The following is a 24,511-nucleotide window of genomic DNA, read 5'->3' on the forward strand; positions in this document are numbered from 1 at the left end:
CTTCTGACACAATTTGAAAGGAATTTGCACAGATTATTTGTCAACTAATGTAAAATATAATCAGCAGAAAAACAAACAAAACGAAACAATGTTTCGACTGGTTTTTGCTTTAAATTGTTCACTATTCTAAAATGTTCCAATTAATTTAACTTAATCTTTTTCGTCAAAGGAAATGAAGAGATACTTCTCGACTAAGGAAAATGCTTCTCAGGATTTTCTTCAGGGCCCAAAAAGAACCATACTAGTATTGTCAAAATTTCCGGTTCCTTGCTAGAAATTTTTGAGTTGACATTTGATTTCGAACACACTGTTGTAGAAATACTGGAATCAATTATCAACTCACAAGCTAACCCTCCCTTTGATCCGGTTCCTCTGTTCTCTCGTTCTTCTTCGACTATGAGCTAAGATACAGGGCAATAAGACTTAAGCATAACAAAATCAATTAGTTGTTATTCAACAGAATCATAGAATGAACTGCAAGGCAGCATCAAAAATTTGTAATTTGTCATAATACTGATTCTGTTTATATTAAATAACATTGCCTTGATTTACTCTACCTATGGAAGTTTATATCATACTGATTCTGTTTATTTTATTTATTATTGCCTTGATTTACTCCAGTTTACTTGCCTTGATTTACTTTATGATTTTCCAATTTACTAGGAAGATGTTATTTATTAAAGTTGCTGTCTTGTAGTTGGCCATTTTAAAAGCTATGAAAAGCGATTTACAAAAGAAGGCCAATTTTGATACATAATTTAATGAAATCACTGATTTGATTGCAATTTTAGGCTAATTACGCTCACAATTTCTTTGATACGTTCTGTACTCATCCAGTTATTTGTTTTACTTTTAAAATTTTTGTATTGTTATTACTTGATGAAAAAGTAGTCAGATGTCCTGTGGCCATCAGGCAATCAAGCTTGTAAGCATTTCAATTAAATTTTCAACGGTATTCTAAATTGTTTTAATGTTACGTCTCAAAGCGGTTCTTAGCTCGTTTCCTATTTGCTGATATTAAAAATTATTAATAGCTCTCGAATGAGAAGGAATTATTGTACACAAGTGTCTTTTTACGACTCGAAGAGGAGTATTGTTATTCTACAGTTTTTTAAGCTAAAGTCATGACTTGAAAATTGACTTTTGTTTTCGGATATTGACTTATGTTTTAGAACGTTGACTTCTGTTTTCCAAAAATGAACTTTAAAAGTAGCTTAGTACAGTAATTTAGAACTGATGGTAAGATTCAAGGCCAAAAGGTCATTTTGAGAATTTTTGAGCCCATTTATGTCCCTCCCACCTACCCCTCTCCCCCAACTAGCCAACCCACACACCCACCCCCAACCTACCTACCCAGATTTTTCTCGCTATAAATTGATTTTTCCACACTGTATATTGCTTTTTATTTTTTCATATTTCTGAAATAGGTAGGGTTAGATAAGAGTTTTATTGCAGGACTCTTTGAGTCGCTTCGGGTATTCTACCGGCTATGTTTTTTATCCAAAATTTTCGCTTGACCGTTTTTGCGCTTTTTTTCTAGAAAAATCTTTGTCTTCTCAAGTGGCTTTTCTCACGCCTTTCTTGATTTTTGAGTGATTTCAATTGCTCTCACTCCGAAGTAAAGTTTATTGTTCAGAAAAAACCACTTGTTAGGACTCAGGAGGTTGGGGTTCAAACTTGACCTTCGTCTTATGTTTTTGCACCGATAAAGAAAATTTTACGCCCTATCATTCGAGAGCATTTTTTCCGACGTTAGTCGGTTTATGTTTACTTTATTATTTTTTGTCTGAACTTTAGTAAATGTATTTTTTGTGTGAGCTTAGAATTTTTATTGGAAATAGTTAGGATACTTTGGTTAATTTAGCATAATTGATTCTGCTACAGTCGGTGGGTTGTCGCGATACCGTTTTTCTTTTTATCTGATGGAGCTATATTCTGCTTTCTTGTGGATGTGCAGTTGTTTTCCAGTTGTGTTTTATCGTATTAAATTTCAAAGTCTCTAATGAAAGAGGTTGAGTTGCTTGATCTCTGGAGAAAACTGTTGCTATGTGACTTTCTATTTGAGTAAATTAATATTGAAATACATTCGTAATTAGACGGTAAAACATTCGGCAGCATTTTTTATTAATTTAATGATAGGATTCAACTTTTTTGCAATTGGATGTAGTAAATTCGCAATAATTATCTAATTCATGACAAAATAATGTTGCATATTTAATATCTACATCATAAGAGAATCAAACAAATTTTGTCATAAAACTCTCAATCCAGTTTGCAGCTACAGGCACTCTGGAATAAACTCCTGGAAATCCTTTTTTGGCGCAACCATTACCCCATGATACCAGACCTCCGATGAAAAATTGGCCAGACGGTTTTTTACACATCAAAGGTGCGCCCGAATCACCCTGACACGAATCTGCCTCGGCGTTTAAATAACCCGCGCAGATCATGTTTTTCGTGAACATAGTTTTATGCGTGTTGAATGCTTTCTCACAAACCGAAGGTTTCAAAATTGGTATGTAAACTTCTTGGAGAACTTTTGGATAATTGAGCGTTCCGAATGCTGTAGTGCCCCAACCTGCCACGAAACACATCATGTCTTCCGATATCTTCACGTGTGCGTCAGGCAGACAGATCGTATTGACGAAACCGTTTATTTCTGCTTTCTGCTCCAATTGTACGATTGCGAAATCATTATCGGCTGTTTTTATATCATAGTCAGGATGTAAAGTGTAATTTTTAATCCTGAGTTTTTGCGATTTCTGCTCTGTGAAATGCCGCTCTGTGTGATATTTCCCGACAAACAACACGTATTTGTGAGCATCGTCAAAACAATGGGCTGCAGTTAGAACTAAATTTGAAGCAATCATCGCACCTGTGCAAATTACCCGATCATTGGAGGTAAACTGAACAAGCCAGGGAAACTCTTGTTCGCTTTCGGGTGCATGACCTCGGATGATTCGTTTGGTCACGAAGGGTTCGTAGAAGTCGTCAACCAATGATAGCACTTTCTCATCCAATAATTCCATCATTTTGATGTCTTCCTTTACTGGTAATGAGAGAACTCAAACCTTATGAACATTTCCAAGAGATTTTGCAATGAGGCATAGCTTGCAACTAATTTCTTCATCTTTTCCGCTTTAATTTCGTTTCTCCGAACTCAAAAACCGGGATATTGAAACTATTTCAAAAATGGTTATAAGTAGGTTAGGGTAGTCAAGTATGAACCTCTTCTCAAATGAACAAACGTGAATAAACAAACAATTAGACATTTCACTCACAGTGCCGTTTATCAGTGTCATTCAGGTTGCAATTTATATGTCGATTTTGAGTAGGTGAAAAAAAATTTAAGTACTAAAAAAACGAAACAGAACTTGATAGATCCCCACAAATTGAATTTACATTATACATTTCATAAAAATATGTTTGATGTCTGATCTTAGGGCAGAATTTTTCCGTGAATCACAATAGCAGTTATTTCTTGGAGGGCTTTAATTTAGCTGATTTTGAATAAATTCTATTTCTTGCTGTCCAAGTACTTACTGTCGGCAACATTGAGGTATTTTTTGCTACAGTAAGTGTAAAGTTCTCTCATTACAAGGATCTGCCCCTGGGAGCGGCATTCGGGTTCCACAGACATCGGGTGAGAACCTCAAATCCGGGTAACAGCCATAGCTGGATATGGTGGTACATGATCGTGTCTGTTTCCTCTCTCCTTTACAGAACATGAGCTTCCGGCTACACGATCTGGTTCTAGTTTCTTTGATTCTCTCGTCCGGATGACAAAGTTGGGAGCATTCTCCTGACCAGGGACCCCACTCGGACCAGGATCCATGTTTAAATCTGTCCGGGTTAAAAGCAGAGCACAAATTGAAAACAATACTTAATGTTAAAATTTGTGTCCGCACCATTATAGGAAATATATTTGAATCTATTGCAGTCGTTATTTGACCATTTACAGCCACATTTTGTTCGAAATGCGCCGACGACCTTGAGAATCGATTCATCCGAAAGCGTTCTTGCATTATGTTTAAACGTAGACGCATAAACAGAATGTAAAAAATTATCGTAATTTTCAACCAATTTAGCTTAAACAAGGTAGATGATTAGTCCAGATAATTAGAATCATCTGCAAAAGGGAATCAACTAGATCATGTTTGAGATATGCTCTTGAATTCGTAGCAGATCGCCCGAGTTGACCACTATAAAAGAGGCTTACCAAGTAAAAAACGCCATATAGATTTATGGAAACTTACTTACCACTAAACGTACCATTATGGAAACTTACAAATCATTAATTTCACAGAACGGAATTTCTTATGGACTTTCATGCTCCATTATGGTCCGTTATGTGGTTGGTATGTTTTGGTTATACTAGGCGACAACATTCAATTACATTAACAACACCCCCCCCCCCCCCCCAATTTGTTTTTTTTATATATAAACAGATATACACCTTTTGGTAACAACGGCGGCCTCTTTTTTGTTTCTGCTTGTCCATAGCGGAAGAACACTGAACCAATAACAGTCCCTTTTCAACTTTTCAGTTACTCGGAAGATATTAATAGCCGAATTTGGTTGGCTGCAAAGCTTTTTTGTTTCTATGCGACCATCATTTTGAAACCATAGCACGTTACTATCTATCCTTACAGTTGTGGTAAGGTAGGTTGCGGTGACATTGGTGGTTAATGAAACATAATCCTTCCATTTATTGGAACTTGTCTTTTTTAACCAATATTTTAATAACGCAGTGATACACAAGTTTATAAAAATTAAATCTGTAGCTTAATTTTTGACGGTATTTGAAGCTTGGGTGTCTAATTCTCCTGTCTGAAAGGCAATCAGCTAATCCAAAAAACTTGTAACACTGAAGCTACATTTAAACTGTTTCTGAAACCGGAGAGGTTCAACTTGAGCCCTTTTGTTCCGAGAACTAATTGAGAGATCTCGTCTTGTCAAATTTGTTTGCTGATCTAAGATCCGGTGAGAAGCTTTAAACGGGACTAATCTTAAAAGAGGGTTGTATTTATACACGCTTAGCATTGTAAGATCCTTGCTAGTCAAGACTTATCTGGTTGAACAGCATAAATTGTATTTGATGTTGGGCGTTGTTGATCACCTTCTTTTAATGATCCAATGAACAGGGGCCAAGAAAGTGTGAAATGCTGAGCCAATTTTCTTGACCCAATCTGTTGTAATGAGTCCAGTAAGCCCAATCTATTAAAATTGCGTAACAGTGAGAGATCAAAACTGCGGGCAGACAGTTATACAAGAACGAAAGAAACGGAAGTTTTATCAATCTGGAACTTTGGTTGAGGATCAGCTAGTAAAAACGTCAAAGTGAGCTGCGAATCATTCCATGTGTTTCTATATCAGACCAGAAAAGATATGCTTAATACAGATTCAATTAATTAACAGAATACTTCTAAAAAATTCTAACTCCTTTGCTTAATTGTTTGTTCTGCTTTACAGTGAAAGAGGCAGTATGGAGGCTCTGAGAGAAGCAAAGAGGCGAATTGTTGAGGACTACCTGCTGGTTGGGGTGACAGAACGACTGGAACAGTTTGTTCAGCTCCTGGAGGCCCTCGTACCCAAACAATTGAGCGGGGTCAGCAACTGCTACAGAAACTCTGGTTTGTCATTGCTTCAGGGGATCTTTCCGTGGGATTTTTCCGAAACCAGGAGATTTTCTATCGGCTACAAGTTATTAAGATGTACATTTGGAACATTAGAACGATTAATAGGCATGATAGCGATAATAGACTTTTTATCAGCCTATGAAGCGAAACTTGACATCGTCTGTCGTCTTGTCAAAACTGGACCTTCTTTATCTTGGTTTTCTTGATAAATTCTGGATCCCTCAAATCTTGCAATGCCTTTCGAATAAAAAATTTATTTGTTACCGTTCTTAATCGTTCTAAGACTATGGTTTGGATTGAGTACAATTAACTAGAAAAGTTTTTCGATCTTAAAAGTTAGACGTTTAACTAATAGGCTCGTAATTTTTGCAGAAAAAACCGAGACGTGTGCATCCAACTTAAACATTGGTTGGTTTCTTGAGAAGCATTTTTAAAACTTTAAGCGCAGAATTTAGGGATATATCCCCCCTTATAATTGCTTTAAAAAGTAATAAAAATTTTAGATTCTCCTTACCTTTTTTGCAGGTCAGAAAAAACTGCGGAGAACCAAACATAAAGAGCAATTACAACAGAACACAATCAACCATCTAAAAAATTCTACAGTCTACACAATGGAGTCAGAATTCTACCAGTTCGTGTCCACTCTTTTCTCAAGACACTTTTCACGATTTAGAGACAGGGAAAAGGGCACGACTCAAACTGGAAAACCGAGAGAAAATGATTACACATTTAAATACGAGAAGATCAGATTACGTCATCCGGACACGCGCAAGTTACGTAACACTCTCTCGTGAACTATATTTTGTGCTGACTAAAAAGTGATGAATCAATTCCATTTTGCACGTTTAGTTTGTCTTTCAATGCTAAACCCTTTAAAACTAACCTAAATCTATTTTAAGAGATTTTTCTAATATTTTTGAGCATATTTGAGAAAATTAGATCAATAGCCTCAAAAGTGGAAACAGCTAAAAAAAGGTTTAAAGTTAAAGACAAACACGGTTTAAGTTATCATAATCATCAAATGAACGGATGCTAATTTGAAGCCATGGTACTAAGTTTGTTTTATCATTTGTGTTTTGTATAAAGTGACCAATTTACAATTAATAAAGTCTTCATTTTTAATATTTACTGAATGATCTGATATTTGATAACACTAACGTGATAAAAAAACAGGCAATAGGATCTATCATAACACTAAATTAAGAATGACATTGCTAAATGTCCTGGTCCTGAGTGAATAAATGGAATCTTTCATGCACAAGCTTGTTTAAAAATGATATTTTCGACATTGGGATTCAAATGGCTGAAAACTTTGCAATTCTTGCCTCGTGAAGATCAAAAACTGTTGTACTTGCCCAAAAGACCTCAAATCGTGTTTTTATTAGTGAAGAAACCATATTTTTGGTTAGGGTAAATCGAAGAGTTTTCAAAAGAAGACCAACTTCCGAAGAACTAAATACTGAAATTCATTCAGTTTCACATTGGCTACATCAAAATAATTTGGATTTAAACGAGCCAAAAACTTTTGCGCTGAATTTTTTTGAAACTAAGGCAAACACAAACATTCAAAATTGCGCAGTTCAGAAGTGCAATACCTACAAATATCTAGGAGTAATTCTGGACTCGAATTTAACTTTCGAACCACATGCGGAATCCATTTGTTTAAAATTAAAGAAGTGGATCGGAATAATTGCGAGGCTAAGGGAAACTTACAGTCACAACACCATTTTGATGTTATATAAAACTACGGTGGTACCAATTTTTGAGTATGGACTTCTTTTTTATGATGGAACAAGCTTCATGATTTTTATGATAAATAAGCTTCAAAAAATCGAACGGTTACACAATAAAATTTTGAGAATTGTCTGTAGAAAGAAACCAAGTGACTCCATCTTTGAAACATTTTTCGAGTTCAAAATTTTAACAATGTGTGAACTATACATGAAACATCTGCTTTCATTCAGCTTTAAATCTTACTTTGGGTTACATTCAAACAAAATGATGAATGAGATTCTGACCGCAAACCAAAATTTTTCCTTTAATACTCACTCAAAAACCACTCGCATATTACAAACAAAAACCTCAAAAAGAAACTCAACTCGGACATCTCTGGGTTATCGCGGTAGAATTTTGATAAATTTTCTACTGAAATAAAAATTACTACCTCAGCTTCAACAGGAAACCATGTCCTGAGTAAAAGTTAAAAAAAAACTAGTCATTGCACTCCGAAATAGCTTGATCATTCAAAACGATACGCTGAAAGAACTTGTCTTTAAATAAAATCAGGGCGCTTAATTAAAATACGTTAGTATTTTCAAGCGTCCGCTCCAGATGAAACTTTGGATTTATATATAGTTAATAGAAGATTCTGCTGTGTCCAAAACTTATGCTTGAGTTATATATCAACAGGAGAAATTCGAATTCAACTCAATATTACATGAGCAGACAGAAGCAAGAATGTGAATGATTGGGGAAAAGGGATCTGTGAAAAATTGATTCATGTTTTTGTGAAAGGAACTTCAAATCATTTTTTAGTTGTTGTGGTTAATTGTTCAATAGCCGCAAAGTCATAGCGGCTTTTATTGGACACGTCGCGGTTTTTTGCAATTCTAAGAACTTGAACTGCATTGGGGCGCTGTCTTTTTTAAAGATCTTCATACATTTCCATGATTTTTGAAGTCAAATTGGAGCAGTGATTTTGGTCACCACGAAACAAGACGTGGAGCGAAAAATCAAGTGGTTTAGTGGAATTTTGGCACTTTAATTTTAAATTAGAGTGAGAAAACGAAGTTTGAACAAAATTTCGTTATCTCGCAAGTGATTGTATGTTCACATGCGGCACAATTTCATTTTGATTTTTACTGTTTTTATGTATTTTGTGGATCAGTTGTTTTCCTTAATAGTTTATTGCCAACCCATTTATTTATTGCTCTCAGACGAAGTTTGTAATAATTATATTAGTACTGTCGGTCTTTTAAATGCAATTTACCGCTGGAACGATTTCTTTTCTGACGCTTGTGACTTTTCGTCTTCAAAAACCTGATAAACTGGTAGCGCCCAATGGTCATTAAGTGCTCATAGAGCCTTTCAGCTCTGTTTCAGCTCAAACTGTTTTGGAGACTTATATGGCGTGAAGGGCGGTTCTATGATGCTGAAGACCCCTCCATTGGTGACCCCCACTATTGTCCCCAACCCCCAGCGCTCTTACCCCCACCCTAAAGTTGCGCCCATCAGCACTCGGTGAAACCCCCGTTTTCTAGCTACTGAGGAGCAACCGCTGTCTAAAAATGCGCAAATTTATACTATTTTTGCATTTTTTTCAACCTTGTGAAAACTTTTGACATTTTTGATTTTTATCAGCCCTAGATGTCAAAGAACCTCCTCTAGGTTTTTATAATAGGTTACTGCATAGTTTCTGATGGTAATGGAATGGTTTCAAGATTTCAAAATCACGAATTTTAGCTTTTTTTGACAAAACTTGCAATTTCTTTTCAAATTTTTTGATATTTATTTTTCTTTATTCAAGTCCTTCCAGACAGAGGGGCCAGAAAACATCCTAAGCGATTTGATAAAAAGTTGCCGATAGTTCTTTATTGCTCATGGAATAGTTTTTTAAACTTCTTAATGTCACAAAATTTTGCAATTCTTTGATAAATCTTTTTCAAGTTTTTGTATATTTTTGTCGTTTTATAGGTTCTTTTTCTGCCTCAAAAGCCAAGGAACCTCATCTAGAGTTTGAAAACAGGCTACTGTATAATTCCTAGATCTAATGGAATGTGTTTTAATATTTTAACATCAGGAATTTTAGTAATTTTAACAATTTTTGAAATTTTTTTTCAAATTTTTGACATTTATTGTCATCATTCAGGTTTTTGATCCTCAAGGACCAGAAAACCTCCATTAGGGTTTGATAATAAGATACTGGAAAACTTCTGTTGGTCATAGAATAGTTTTCATTTTTTTATTATCAAAAGTTATAGCAGTTTTTTTTTTTAAAAAAACTCTAGGTTTCTGTAGCCTCAAGAGCCACGGAACATCCTCTAGTGTTTGATAAAATGTTACTGCTTAGTTTATAGATGTCATGGAATGTTTTTCAAGATTTTAATATTACGAACTTAAGCAGTTTTTTGAAATGTTTGCATTTTTGTCTTGTTTTTGAGTTTTTCCGTCACCAAAGGGCCCTGGCACCTACTCCAAGGCTTGATAATAAGCTGCTGCATAGTTTCTGGAATTAATGGGATGTTGATCAATGTTTCAAATTTTTGGAAATCGTTTATGTGCCAAATTTAAGGATCTTTATGAGCCAGTGAAATTATTTTGGGCTTGAAACAGAGATACTGGATAGTCTTTTGAGACAATTGTTCTTAAGATATAATTATCTTGAATTTTAGCAAGGTTTTGTTAAAATTTGCCACTTTTTCCAAATTTTTGCAATATACTTTGTCCATTTCTGAGTTTAATGACTCTGACTCTTATAATGAATTACTTGGCAGAAGTTTCGAGACAAATTATGAATCTGAACTTTTTTTACTGCAAAGTTGAAAACTTTTTATTATATTTGCCTTTTTCAGTTTTTTCTGTTTGGTTTTTTATTAATAAGTTGGAAAGTCGAATCCCATAATGGAAAATTATCCTACCTCTCTTTCTCTCTTTGTGGGTTAGGGTTTCTTTCCTTCTCTTTCTCACCTTACGTTCTAGCTGTCTCCCCCTCTCACTCTATATATCTCTCTCTCTTTCTTTGTTGTTGCCGCATCTCAGCTGCTGTTATGTGTCATCATTTCTGATCCTCATTAACAATGAGTTATAGTAATATTGTTATTATCATAAATAACTCAACAGGCAAACTTTAGGAAATCATTGTTAACTGCTCTCAAAAGCATTTTTCGGCAAACATTTTAATCCCGTTTGTCTCTTTTATGCAATTTTTCGCTTGGCCGATTTATTGTCTGACCCATTGACTTTCATTTTCAGAAACAGGATAAAGAAGTAGCACCCAGTTTGCACTAAGTTCTCTTTGAGTCTTGTCATCTCACTAGCCTTCAAGTATGCGATTAATAAGAACTGTTCCGGGGACTTATACTTATGATGTGAAGGGCGGTTCATAGAAACTGATCGCACACCCCACTCACTCACCAACCCCACATCAGTCTCCCCTAACCGCTTTCGAAACCCCGCTGAGGCGCAGCCCCGATGCGATCACCATAAGCACAATCAATTATTCTATAGTTAGCTTCTTTAAACCGTGGCTTGCTGCCGACAAAGTCAACCGCTCACCGGACTTTTGAGAGCAGTTTGCCCGACATAAGTAGGTTATGTTAGTTTTTTCTAGTCCATGTTTTTTGTTAGAAACTAATTTTCCTTTCTCGCTAGTGGTTTTTGGTTAACATGCAGCGTTTTAATTTCGATTTTCTCTTTTTCATCTCATTTTCTGGAAAAGGGTTCCCCAACTGAATCATAGTCCGTTCTAGGTCTAGTCTTTTTTGGCAATGAAAATTCGGACCATTTCCGTTAGTGCCCCCGGTACGATATGCACCCCCAGTTACAGAGCACGTGCCATTACATTGTAAATCATTATGTAAATATAAAGCGCATGCGTCGGGGGGTGCTAATAAAATGCGCCCACTAAGCTGGGGGGCACAAACGGAAAACGTCTGAAAATTCTTTGAATTGTACTTCAGGACTTGCCCAGCTATGTTTTAATTCGTCATCTCCATCGACGATTTTTGCGACGATTGATTTTTTCAATTTCAGTGAATTATAACGCTTTGCAGTTAAAATTTGTACATGATTTCATTTGTACAGCTTATAGGTCAATTGCGTGACGTAACTCAGTAAAAAATGACACCTGAACTCACTTAAAGAACTCTAATTTTTATGAAAATTTACTAAGTAAGGATCAATAGTGAGCATCTAAATAGTGCCAAACGTATAAGCCCTTATACTTGAGTATTAGTCTTGAGTTTTTAATTTTTCATAAATTTCGAAAAAGCTCTTTTAGATTTTTTAATTATAGATTTGATATCTATTGCTACAGAGATATGCATTTGAGCCACGCATGCGCGATGATATAGAGAATTTGAAATCGAGGTGCAAATCCACTGTATTTGGTGAAGTGTGGTACGGTTTTATCCTAACTTAAAAAAGGACAAAATTGTTAGTTGACCGCGTGATAGTTAAGTTAAAGTTTTTCGTATATGTATTCACACAGGTAAAACTTTACCTCTGACTGTAGAGTCAAGTTTTCGGTATATTCACGTTTTCCCAGTTTCATTACTTACATTAACTTCATTCTCATAACTTTATTTCTGAAATACAGTTGTTCTCAGTCTCTCTTGTTTTGATTTTAGAATAGTCCTCTAAGGATTCGAGACATAATTCCTTGGTCAGTAGAATAGTGCTGCAACCGTAACACTGTAGCTTCAAAAAATTTACAGTTCTCAATTATTTCAGGCAATAGTGTTACTCTAGCAGCAGTATTCTACTGACGTGGAAATATATCTCGAATCCTTAGTGGACTATTCTAATATCAAAACAAGAGAGATTGAGAACAACTGAATTTTAGAAATAAAGCTATGAGAATGAATTTAATTTAGATAATGAAAATGGGAAAGCGTGAACATACTGAAAACTTGACATTACAGTAGGAGGTAAAGTTTTTCCTGTGTGAATACATATATGAAAAACTTTTAACTTAACTATCACACGGACAACTGGACAACTAACATTTTTGTACACTTTTTAAAGTGAGGTACAACCGTACTTTATATCCGTTGCTTTGAAAAATTTTAAAACTCAGGTACTAAAGTTTAATAACATAATTAACGTATGTGCTGGTTAGTATAAGTATTACTTTAACACGCACACTAGCAATTAGAGTTGTAACAATAACAAGATAATTGGAAAAGCTTTCCAAGTGAAATGAAAAGATCATGTAAACCATTAACGTTTACGACGAACTTTAAAAAATGATGCAACTTAGGAGGCAAATGCGGCACAAATGTAACGCCATTTAAAATAACCAACAATTATTTTGAATGAACATAAACTAATTTCATTCACGACATATTTTTACAACGAGAATGAATTCAATCAGCAGATAAATTAAGTTTAAGACTAAGAATGAAATTGAAAATTTAATTGGAAAAGATTTGAAATTACTGTTTATCGCGACAAAGTGAAATGACTGTTTATCGCGAAAACGCTCATATTGACTTTACGTTCATAGTCAGCATAATCATATTCTTCTGGAGACCAAGTTCCGAGTGGTTAAGAATCTGGTGGAGTTACAACGGTAATTCAATTGATGTTTCAACTGCTGGTGGTTGCATGGCCTCCTCCTGGATTACCATCTTGATTACCGGCTTATTCGGTCTTTGACGTTTAGGTGCCTGAATTGTTTTGGTATCACTAACAGAGCAAACCGAGCTCCCAAATCCAAAGAAATCCGGAGCTAATCTGTTCTTATTTGATTTTTAGGTCGTCGGGGTGGCAATCGAAGAGGCTGCTGCAGAGTCTGCTATCGAAGAGGCGGCTGAAGTATTCGGGGTAGCTGATGACTTACGTGACCGACTCGTTCCATTTTGAGGTTTCTTTTGTTTTTGAGACGACATAGCCTATGAAATTTTGCTATTCATTGAAGAAATACTGGAGGCATTATTAGCTTGAGGTTGTCGATGCCTGATCTTTTTTATCCGCTCTGTGCTTTTTCTTAAGTTCTTTGGAGTGCTGTGCACTTTTCTCCTCTGTCGTTTTGTCAAACGGAAGTGCTCTTTTTTGGGCATATTGCCACAGCTCCTTATTGCGCTCTGCCCGTGTTCTAAATTTGGCAATGTCACTATTGCGCACTTTCACCTCTAGTACGCCTCGCTCTTTGATTTCCGTTGTTGTAGATGTTCGGACGACCGTACTGCCGGGCGCTAATGTCTCCCAAAGAACCCTCGAAAACCGCTTCAAACATTTAAAACTTTTCTGGCAAACTTTAGTTCTAGTGATCTTTCCGTTCGAGGTATCGGGTTTTTCAATTTGGGGTGTAGAGTGAATCTTGAAAATAACTTCTTTTTGTCCCCAGTATATCGTCTACCCGCGTCCACCTGAATTTTTCGCTCTCCAGTTACCTAACCGTTGTCGTCCAGGTAATCTTCCACTGGGACTGTGCAGCGTCTAAATAGTGATTGAGAATATTTTCATATGACATATTAGATGACTTTTGTATTGTACTTATTTTACTGAGTGGTGTGTTTGGTTTCCTCCCAAAATGTGCATGCAAAGGTGTTACATTTGTAGTCTTTGAATATACGTAATTGATACACTATTGATTTTATTGATTCTCTAAGTGTGAATGTTATAATTTTATTAGCTAAATTTATGCAGTTTAGTCGCCTTTTAATTGTTTGTATCAAACGCTCTCCTAATCCAATGGCCCTGTGATTGTTAGCAGGTGCGCTATTAATGTTAATATTATTTTGTTCACAAAAATTTTGAGCTTTATGTCCAAATAAACGACGTGCTTCATCTAATCTAAAATTTCGGGGAACTCCATGTATTTGTAAATATTCATCAAGAATCTTGATTACAATAGGTACGTTAGTTTTATAAAAAAACTTCTACTTGGGATATTTAGAAAAACGGTTAATACATGCAAGGAATTGTATATCTTGACTTTTTTCACTGGTAATTGGTCCGCCAAAGTCTAGCTGGGTTTCAACGTTAGTCTCTGAACAATTTGGTAAAGGGTGCCATTTCGATGCTGGAATGACTGGTTTTAGATTCTTACCAATCTCAGTGCAGGTTTTGCATTGTGCGACACTATTGATAATTTCCCTATGCATATAGGTCCAGAATGCATTTTGACCCAGGGTAATCATACCACAACTGCAAGGATGAGTAAGATGCAACGACTCGAGAACCGCATCTTGTAGAGAGTGTGGAACGGCCACGCGTTCGTTCACACAGACACAACCCGAGCGAACGTGCAAGTCTCTCCAGTATGAGTGGATATAGGGATTTACCTCCTTAAATTTCTGCTCTTCACCTCTGAGAATGCAATCCCTGACTTCTTTCGATACTGCATCCTTGCTTGTGAGAACTGCGAGAAATCCCTTCGTGAACAACTGGGTCAAATTGTTCTCAAAGACCTACTCCTTTGAGAGTTCCAAGTTTGGTGATGCTGGGCCCTCGTTAGAAGATCGGGTGGAAATGACAGTCGAATTGGGTGTAGAGGATTGAAAGGTTACTCTGCTGGTTGCAGGTGTTGGTGGAGTTTTTGATGATGCATTTGAGGTACTCATATCTAAATTATAGAGATGCTGGATTTGTGCTGCGTTTGCTGAGTGAGAAAGCAGCAACTGATTTGTGCGGAGAATTAAGGCAGAAAGCAATTTGGAATGGTTTGTTTGGTGGGCTAATGAGGCACGTGTGAATTGTGGGTGATTTGCGCTGTTAAAGTGCTGTGATTGACAGTTTTGTGATGTGGTATTTGTATAAATTGCTGCAATTGCGTCGCGAATGCGGGTAATTATTGCAACCGCAATTTCCTCCTCATACTTGTTTGTAATTGTTGCTTTTTGAATTGGTTGGTGAGAAAAGTAATCTACCAGCCCAATTTTCGCGCCTGGTATGTTTTCAATATTAAATTCAAAAGGTAACAATCGATCCACCCAACGGGTTAAACGACTATTTTAAGATTTGTTAGATCTTTGTTCTTTCATGATTGAAAGTAAGGCTCGTTGATCTGTAATGATTGCAAATGATTTCCCAAACAAAAAATATTTGAAGTACTCAAAAGACCATACCACTCCTGATAATTCCATCTCATTGACGCTATAACGTTCGTCAATTGAGTTAAGGAAACGAGACGCGAATTCGACTGTATGCCAAGCTGTTGGTGATCGTTGTTCTAATGCAGCGCCTAATCCAGCTCTAGATGCGTTGCGTTTGATGCGGGTTTCCAAGTGTGGATTGTAGTTTGTATTTGCTGTTGCGTTTGCTACTTTGATTTTAATATTTTGGAACTGTGTTTTAAGTTCATTATTCCAAAAGAATTTAGTGTTCTTTTAAGTAAAGGTCTATTTGGATGACACCATTGAGAAAGGTTAGGGATGAACTTACCAAGGTAATGTGCAGATCCTAAAAGTGATCAAAATTGTTCTCAATTTTCAGGTCTATCAAATTTAGGATTGCTGATGTTTTAGTCTCAAGTGGTGTGATTCCAGATTGTGTAAAATTTTAACCCAACCATTCTATGTCATTGTTAGCGAATTGGCATTTAGGTAAGGTTATTCTCAAATTGTCCTCGGCTAATTTTTCAAGACATTTATAGACTAACTTTAATTGACCATCTTTTAATCCCCCGACTAACTTCTATAATGTCATCAAGAAAACAGTGGGTATTGTCTAGACCAATTAATGTGTAATCTATTATGTTTTGAAACGTGGCTGGCATATCAGTTAACCCATAAAATCCGGTAATAAACCGATATGTACCTGTACCCTCACCGTTGAAAATTTTAAAATTGCAATGCCTGGAGGTTTCCGGGTTTAACTTTAGTTGACTGTTCGCGTATTTCAAATACAGCATTGAGAAATAAGCTGCTTCATGAGATGCGTTTGTGTTTAAATTGTGTTGTGTCGTGGCAATTAGATGATCAATATTAGGCATTTGGTATTTATTTTTGTGCATAGATTTATTTAAAATCTTCGAGTCTAAATCTCTTTTCACAGTTATGACAATTGGGGATATAAAACTTTTATCGAAACAACTATTTAATTTTATGATGTGTTCTTCACCTAATAATTTTTTAAGTTCTGTGCTAACTAAGGGTTGAAGGTTAATAGGAACTCGGCGTCCTTTTTGATGGGTTGGTGTAAAATATTTGTGAAATGTAGAATTTACTGTCTGTTTTAATGATTTACCGATTCAAGAGATTAAACCAGGGAAGATAAAAGCTATTTTTTTCTTGATTAAACATTGATTTTGATCAATATTTGAGCGAAGCTGCAAGACGAGATCTCGACCAATTATTGGTCTATGACCGTCTTCAACGACTGTAACATTGAAATTTACAGCTGCACAATCGTTACATTTCATTGATGTATTAATTACAACTATAGTCTCGATTAATTCATCGGAGAAAGACTTTAGATCGTGGTTTTCCGGAGACTGTACCCAAAAGCTTTCTTGAGATATCAATACTACTGCGTTTGCAAGAATTCTGTTAATGATGGTGCAAACGCTCCCCGAATCCACTAATGCTTCCATCTCTGTATTTCCGATGCGAATGTTCACATTGACTGGTTCCACCTCTCTGATATTGTCACTATCAGAAATTACAGCTACATTTATTATCAAATTCATCAAAATCAGAATCGTAATTAGCCTCGTAAATACTGTAATTCTAAATTATCGTCTCAATTTGATTTACTTGTTCTCCTGCCGTGGCAGAAGTACCAATCGCTAATGCTTCAGAAGTAGTATCGTCTATGTTGTTGACTCTCGTTTTTGGTTTCGTCTGTAATTTTATTTTTCTGCAAACTTTTGCAAAATGATTCGCCATTGCACAGTTTTTGCAGTTTTTACCACGAGCAGCGCAGTTTTGGCGATGACTAGCTAACCATCCATAACCACTGTTAGGGCAAATTGTCGGCTTGACAAAAGTATTCGTCGAAGGTCTGGCTCTGTTCCAAGAATTTGGGAGGCTATTGATTGACATATGCGCTGCCTGCTTTGAGGTTGAATGAGGAACTGTTCTTGATATTTTCAACTGATTTTAAATACCCATCTCAATTTTCATCGCCACTTCTAGCGCTTTTTTAGCCGATCTCCTTTTTTTCAGTAGCTCTCTCTGTATTTCATCGTCCTGCATATTCGCAATGAAGACATCTCGAATTATAGATTCTTCGTGGCTACAGTTCAGGAAAAGCTCTTGGAGGCATACAAAGAATTTTTCGACGGGTTCTCCTTTGAGTTGTTTTCGAGTTAGAAAAGTACAACGATCAAAAGTTTTATTTCTCTGCTCATTGAAAACGTTATCCAAACTCTCCCAAAGGTCCTTTGAAGAAATTTGATGAATCTGAATAGTCGGTTGTCGGGAGCTAAACATCCGACGACCTTCCATGCTAAGACTAAGATAGGTGAGCGAGACAGCTTCGAGTCGCAGAACTTCCAAGGTCTATCACCGCATAGTATTCCCGCCGCTTCAATCTTCTGACACTTGTTGAGTCATGTTTTGTTGAGTTGTTCGTTCCGAATTATGCGGTCTCTTTCGCTCTGGGCAGTGCTATTGTCCACATCTTCTTCGTAGATAGGTTCGGGAGAAAAGGTAACCTTATCGGATGGTAGTTCTCGTGGGATATCGATCGAAATACCCTCATTAGTAAGTAGGGCCAGCTTCAAGATTATTCTCCAACGTTCCCCTCTCAGCGGGGGTTCCAATGTTGGCCGTTATTTCAAGCAATAGTGTTACGATTGCAGCACTATTCTACTGAGGTGGAATTCTATCTCGAATCCTTAGTGGACTATTCTAATATCAAAACAAGAGAGATTGAGAACGACTGAAATTTAGAAATAAAGCTATGAGATGGAATTTAATAAAGGTAATGAAAATGGGAAAGCGTGAACATACTGAAAACTTGACTTTGCAGTCGGAGGTAAGGTTTTTCCTGTGTGAATACATATATGAATAATCTTTTAACAAAACTATCACAAAGACAACTTACAATTTAGTACACTTTTTAAGTTAGGGTACAACCGTACCACAATAGAGCATATGAATCTCATAAAAGTGACAATCCGAATCTAACCCAAAAGTCTGGATGTCCATTAAAGAATTGGTCAATCTGCTATCTTATTTCTTTAATTGTTTCAATTCCATGGTAGGCCACCAGCGTCTATCGCGGCTATTATCCGGCAATATGCCGGCTTTTTTTTCAGAACAGCTGATTTCTAAATCCAAGTCATGCAAGTATCTGAAATCAAATTGTGAGTATATTTGATAGAACGCGAAAGTAAAATCTGCATACGAAAGGAGACAACTTTATACTTTTTTGCAAGGTTTGCTAACATACTCCCCCCCACAGCGAAGGGCAGCTAACATACTCCCCCCACAGCGAAATCCTCAAATCTCAGGTTATAGTCTCTTGTTCATGATTATTTCCTTTCAATTTCCTAAGTTTTTCAGTTTCGCAATTATTAGATCCATTCTCGTAACTCTCCGCTCAGTTTGCAAGACCGAGCGATTGTCAGACAAGCTTTATCGTTGAGTGACATGTTTTGGTCAAGAAGCTCCCACTAGTTGGGCAAGCAGTCTACTTTTTGAACTGTGTCTTTGTTTGTGCTTGTTTGTTTACTATTGACCTCGTGTTTCGAAACTGACACATCCTTTGCACGGTGGTTGAAGGAAACCTCGGATCTTTTCCGTTTGTGCCCCCCCCCAGCTTAGTGGGTGCGCATTATTTGCGCCCCCAGACGCACGTGTCATATTTTAACTTAATGATTTACTATGTAATGACACGTGCTCTGTAATTGGGGTTGCATAAAGTACTGAGGGGGGGGGGGATATGGGACAAACAGAAAAGATCCAAAAACCTCAATCGTATACTGGTTGTTCTGTTACGCCCCTTTTTGTCTTTTGAACTGCATCGGAAAATGCATCATAAATGCAAAATGGATAAAAATCTTGATTTCAAATAATTCGGCATAAAATAAAAAGGCTTAGTGTACATAGTAACGCGTTATATAACAAAAAATAAGTTGCAATTAGGGGCATAAAAGGGGGGGGGGGGTGCAACAGAAAAGATGCAATTAAAATTGACCAAAGTCCAAGGTCAGCTAAATAGCGCTAGGCAGAGTCCAACGTTACATCTTTTTTGAGCCTGAACTTTTAAAAGTGTTTAAGTGACAAATTGAGCAATACCAAGATATCAATGAGGAAAATTCTTTTTAATCCCTTCGATATTTTTGCGATAATCACATTACAATATAACAGTTCATTTTTACTAAAAGGATTATTTCATCATCCGCTTGTTCTGACGGCTTCATATCGAAACACCTGGACCACTAAGGCATAGTCATTGCCAGCGTACAACGACAAAAATTACTTTTACATTTAGGACTTGTCAAAACCTTTCCTGATTTTTTATTTTGATTTGTTATTTTGTCTTGTCTGCTTCATGGTGCGGCGCAGCAAATCAACATCTCAGACAATGCTATTATTCGTTGATTGCTTCAGTAGTCAAAATCATGCATGCCTTTTCTTTTGAGGTATCTACCTAGGTCAGTGAATTAATATTTAACTTGGTTACAACGATTATGTTTATTAAAACAGCCGATCAACAGTTTAATGACTCAATTTTCATCCGTATATTTCATTTTTCCAAACATAAAATATGTTTCTAGTCTCCCCAATTCGGTCAGGTAAGAGAAAAAACTCGTGATTGAAGGTGATAGTTACATCCCCTAATTAGATGCGTTCGAAGAAAAATTTCACTTTACTAAGGTGAGTCTAAAGTTCTCCATAGACATCCGAGAGTCTCATGAAACGCTGGCAAGCAACATTACCGAAGACCCGTGAATTACAACTTATGTGAGTGAACGAGCGAGCATGTCAAAAACAGTGGAAGATCCGAATGATCGCTCCTGCTGACTGAAACTAATGCTGTTCAGTTTAATGTCTTCCTGAATAAGGGAGACATACCACCTAATAGTTCTACTGCTCATATCGCAAACGTAATACCTTGCTGAGATCATTTCACCTCATTCACAATAAACGTTCGACTCTCAGCTGCTTCAATTGCGTAACCTGATTTCTCAGCCTCATTTTGGATAATGTTTGGCCAAGGTAAAAGTCACTAAAACATTAAGAGCAGCAGAACTGCCTAAAGTCCATGATTGCAGAGAAAAATCTCAAGGTCGGGTATTGCAATCAGTGATAATATTTCGTTTTCTAACATTGGAGATAAGCTAGCTCTTGAACAAATTCTTGCTGGGCTGTCTCGACTTCTGTCGTGTCTTGTAATGGCCTCTCCACTTCCGTAATTTACAACGGCATACTCGCCAAATACATCCAGAGTGCCCGCAGCGAAAGAGAGGCTTTTTCTTTCAAAGTCGTTAATTTTGAAATCAAGTCTGTTTTCTTCACTCAACTGAAATTGATTAGGGTGTAAATGCAGACCTAGAGCAAGTATGGGTGCTGCCTCTAGCCATGCGCCTGATTGCGGAAGAGACTGATACTCAAGTCTACTTTTTCCTGCTCTGTAGTATAATCTTCCTTCAGGTCACAAGGTTTTTAGAGATCAAAGGTCTCCTGGGATTTTTTGTGTGAAGAATAAAAACCCAGAAAAAATTGTGAGACTAAATGGGAGGCATGCCTTCTGCCAAGCTTGATCTTAAATAACAATTCCATGTATTTGATAAAGTCTTTCTTTGGCAGTTGTCAAAAAGTTTCATTATCTCACCTAATTCAATTGTTGACGTATGAATGCGACGAGAATAATCAATTTTTTATTCTCCTAAACAAAATCAAAAACTACCCAGGGCAAATTGTGGATTGTCTAGGCAGTTAAATTGTCGAATGGTTGCTGTTGTTTTTCTTTGGTCTTTCTTTAGAATGAGAGCCCTTTCAGGCGTATCGTTAAGGAAGATTTGTAGAATTTAGTTAAGCTAAAAGCTCAAGATTTTTGCTCTTCAATTCTTATTTGACTTCTCCTGTGTTTTCTCGTTTGCAGTCTTTTCCAGTTTGAAAGTTCAAGTGAACATCTGTGATCTGAAGGCAGTTGTTTAATGTTTTGCTGAACAATTGAAAGCATCTGTATTGGATCTTTTTAGGAACAACACGACGTATTGGGACATTTTTGCTCAGCACTGTAACTAGTTTGGGCAGAACAATCATCCCCAACTCAGTTCTCTACCAATTGATTACAGTAAAACTTCTGCGAAGAATTAACTGGGAGCTCGTCCATTTTGGCTGAAAAAAAATTTTTGTCTTTCCTTAGAAAGAGACCTCTTTCAGGCCCATCACCAAAAAGATTTAAAGATTTGGGTTAAGCTGTTGTTCTGACCCGGCAATAATTCCGTAATCAAAGTACCAAGTGTGTTGTGTAAGATTGGGGACTTACGATTCAGATTAAAGAATACCCAATGCACATTGTGGATAGTCTAGGCAGCTCGATTTTTTAAATCTCTCGTCTAGTTTGTTTAATGTTATTAGAAAATTTCTTTCGAGCACTCACGGCTTGCTTGAACCTGGAAATGGACTTTGAGTTTATTCAAGCATCGTGTTCTGATCTCAATTCAATAAATCCATTAATTTTGGTGCTTTGCTCAAATTTTTCAAGCACCTGCCTCCATTTTTTTTGGTTAGCTGTGTCAGGGAAAAACAATATTGTCACTGGTTTGTAGAAAAGTGCGCATCGATACTCAAACTTTGCATTTTTGTGTCACAAGTGTCAGAATCTTCATGAGATTGCCTTATTTATGTATGCATTAGTATCCTGCATTTTTTAGGTAGCTCTGATCAACAATTCTATTGGACCAAGTTTTGTACTTCTTGGATGACAAAACAAAAAGTGGGCGCTAAGCTAAAATGATCGACGGGGAGCATAAAAGATGATCTATCTGGTGAAAAATTGTGTTCGTTGCGCTCCAACCGTCTTGATTGCCCCAGGTCAAACAGCACAATTCGGCTTCAAAGCAGATAATAAGATTTCACAAAGAATGATTTTTTGTAAAGGGTCCTATGAGTTGTAAATTGCAATCTTTCTGCCTATTTTCTGTCCATGTGTATACTCGAAGCTTATCTGACCGATGCAATTCAAGACTCTGCTTCATACTCGCCCATCATTTGTCCGGAGCAGTTGTATTTTTTTGTTTTATTTTTCGTGTATAATCTAACCATTTTAGGTTAATCAAACTAAACGTCGTTCGCGCAGTTTACTTTGTTAACTGAGACAGTTTGAAAAAACTTCGAATAGACTGAATTACAAAAATATTGGAAAAATTTGTTTGTCATCAGCTGCTAACATAGGTGTCAGCAAGAAATTGAAGTCTACCCTTATCGTCTTTTTTTAACTGCACCTTTCTAACTTCAGATACTTAAAAAATTGCGCGTCTCAGTGTCATTTCAGAAGATGTAAAAAGTCAAAGTATCTTTTCTGTGCAAAATTATTTAAAAAACAAAACAGTCGAAGATAAGTTTTAGTATCCTAGACCGAAAAATGTTCTCTCAAGTACAATTTTTCCATCAAAGCCGCATAATAGACTACAGATTAGGACAAAATCTGCTCTGATGAAAAACTGAATTTTGGGATTTATTGACTGCTGTGCTTCCTGAAAGAAAGGAAATTTTATGAAGAATCTACCATCCATCATGGTTGGGAATAAATGAAATAGTGAAATATATAGCAAGTAATTTGAAGAAAGTAGCAGCTTTTATAAAATGCAAAGCGCTTAAACAAAACTTTGAAAAGGCATTAAATCAACTCCAGTAAAATTTAGGGAATATATGGATGCACAAGAACCATACACGAGGAAAGATTGCATTCTAATTGTCAATCCAACTTTTGGCACTAACAATTGCAATCATGTGACGCTAGAACCGTAGAAATCTTTGGAACATTTATTGTATGTGCTTAGTGTTCCAAATACAAGAAAACATTGATAAGTTTTTTTTGAAAAATCTACAAATTTGCAGAAGCCACAATTTTTAGGCTACGACGGGAAATTTAAAAAACCCGAAGTCATAAAAATAGGCGATCTTTGTACATAAATGAGCTAGACAAAAATAAAACAGACAACCAGAAAAATAGACAAAAATAAACAACTAAGCAATCAATCGCGAAATGGCAGGCATCGAAACACAATTGCATGATATCGGGTTCCATTGAAACAGGAGACAATAAAACCAAACTAGTCAAAGTAAACAACCTAATCGAACTGGATAAATTATATTGAAGTGTGAAAAGGAGAGACGCAAAAAGTAAACAATGTCCACGATTGCTGATCGGCAGTACAAAAAAAGGTTAACAATCAAACGGATCAAAGTGTTTCAACATGCGAACTCAATTATTGATTTTTAGTTTGTTATGGTGTTGCAGATTTTTTGTCACTACACGAGGAGTAGATAACCTATTGCTTAAAAAACCTCAGTACATTTTGAAAAAATATTGAGGGAAGAAAGGGAAAAAATATCTAAGCGAATATTTGCAAATGATCTCCCAGTTCTCAATTCAAATTTATCAGCCAAGGTGCTAGCCTATTGTTTGATTGCATCCTGTTCAGATGAAATCAAAAACAAATTGTGTTTGAACGTTTAGGCTGCAAAAACATTTTATCAACCATATGGTCCAGAGAGGGGGTGTTATAACTTTTAATACAGAAGATTATAAACACGAAAAATAAAGGAGTAAGAAACCAAATTCAATCGACATTATAACAGTTAAAGATTTTTCAACAAATAAATTGCATATCGAGTTTTTCCATATATCAGGATTCTTGCACTCTGGGAAAAGCTTTCGAATAACTAGAGTTATAAACAACAAGCGCATTTTTTTTAAAAAACACTCTAATTTTGGGGCCGAAGGACAAACTCATACTCTACCGTGATTTCAACGTAAATCTGATACAAAAAGTTTAAAATCAAAACAACGGATGATTGTATTATGTGTTAGCAGGCTGGCCCTTTATCTGACAAAACTAGAATACAACAAAATTTCATTTTACTGTTTTTGTTGGAAAATTGATTGATGCTCATAACAAGCGTTCAAAAACATACATTACTTGTAGTTACAGGGTAAATTGTTTTGTAGGTAACATTCTCAAGCAATTGACTAGAGTTACATGCGCATTGTCTCGGCTTATCAAAAAAATTACTAAAAAAATT

At 36.3% G+C, this 24,511-nt stretch overlaps 2 protein-coding genes across 4 annotated transcripts in view; one reads left to right on the forward strand and one right to left on the reverse strand.

The window, feature by feature from the left end:
- LOC142335967 (heparan sulfate 2-O-sulfotransferase hst-2-like) overlaps positions 1-6,749 on the forward strand; it is a 34,007-nt gene extending 27,258 nt beyond the window's left edge. The window contains exons 7-8 of one of the 2 annotated variants that reach the window (XM_075384389.1): positions 5,473-5,633; positions 6,165-6,749. In XM_075384389.1, coding sequence (XP_075240504.1) covers positions 5,473-5,633; positions 6,165-6,433 — 430 coding nt within the window. In that variant the 3' untranslated portion in view covers positions 6,434-6,749. Of the gene's footprint in view, positions 1-5,472; positions 5,634-6,164 lie in introns of those variants that run through there. The other variant, XM_075384390.1, reaches the window with a different exon arrangement.
- LOC142335966 (anionic trypsin-like) lies at positions 2,048-4,023 on the reverse strand. 2 transcript variants are annotated; one of them, XM_075384387.1, is made up of 2 exons: positions 3,599-4,023; positions 2,048-3,040 (listed from the first exon to the last, which is right to left on the reverse strand). In XM_075384387.1, the coding sequence occupies exons 1-2, from the start codon at positions 4,005-4,007 to the stop codon at positions 2,238-2,240; spliced, it is 1,212 nt and encodes a 403-aa protein (XP_075240502.1). In that variant the 5' UTR covers positions 4,008-4,023; the 3' UTR covers positions 2,048-2,237. The 2 variants fall into 2 exon arrangements, with proteins under 2 accessions (XP_075240502.1, XP_075240501.1); XM_075384386.1 differs by having other exon boundaries at positions 2,048-3,049; positions 3,599-4,019.
- Positions 6,750-24,511: the final 17,762 nt, after the last annotated feature.

The sequence above is a fragment of the Convolutriloba macropyga genome, chromosome 3 (genome assembly GCF_964194025.1).
Source record: "Convolutriloba macropyga chromosome 3, txConMacr16.3, whole genome shotgun sequence".
NCBI lineage: Eukaryota > Metazoa > Xenacoelomorpha > Acoela > Convolutidae > Convolutriloba > Convolutriloba macropyga.

Bases quoted from the DNA above. Each gene is read 5' to 3' on its own strand.
- LOC142335966 (XM_075384386.1), bottom strand. From the start codon at position 4,007: ATGAATCGATTCTCAAGGTCGTCGGCGCATTTCGAACAAAATGTGGCT. The intron at 3,050-3,598 runs GTAATGAGAGAA...TCTCATTACCAG, and splicing joins GCTCCCAGGGGCAGATCCTT to TAAAGGAAGACATCAAAATG.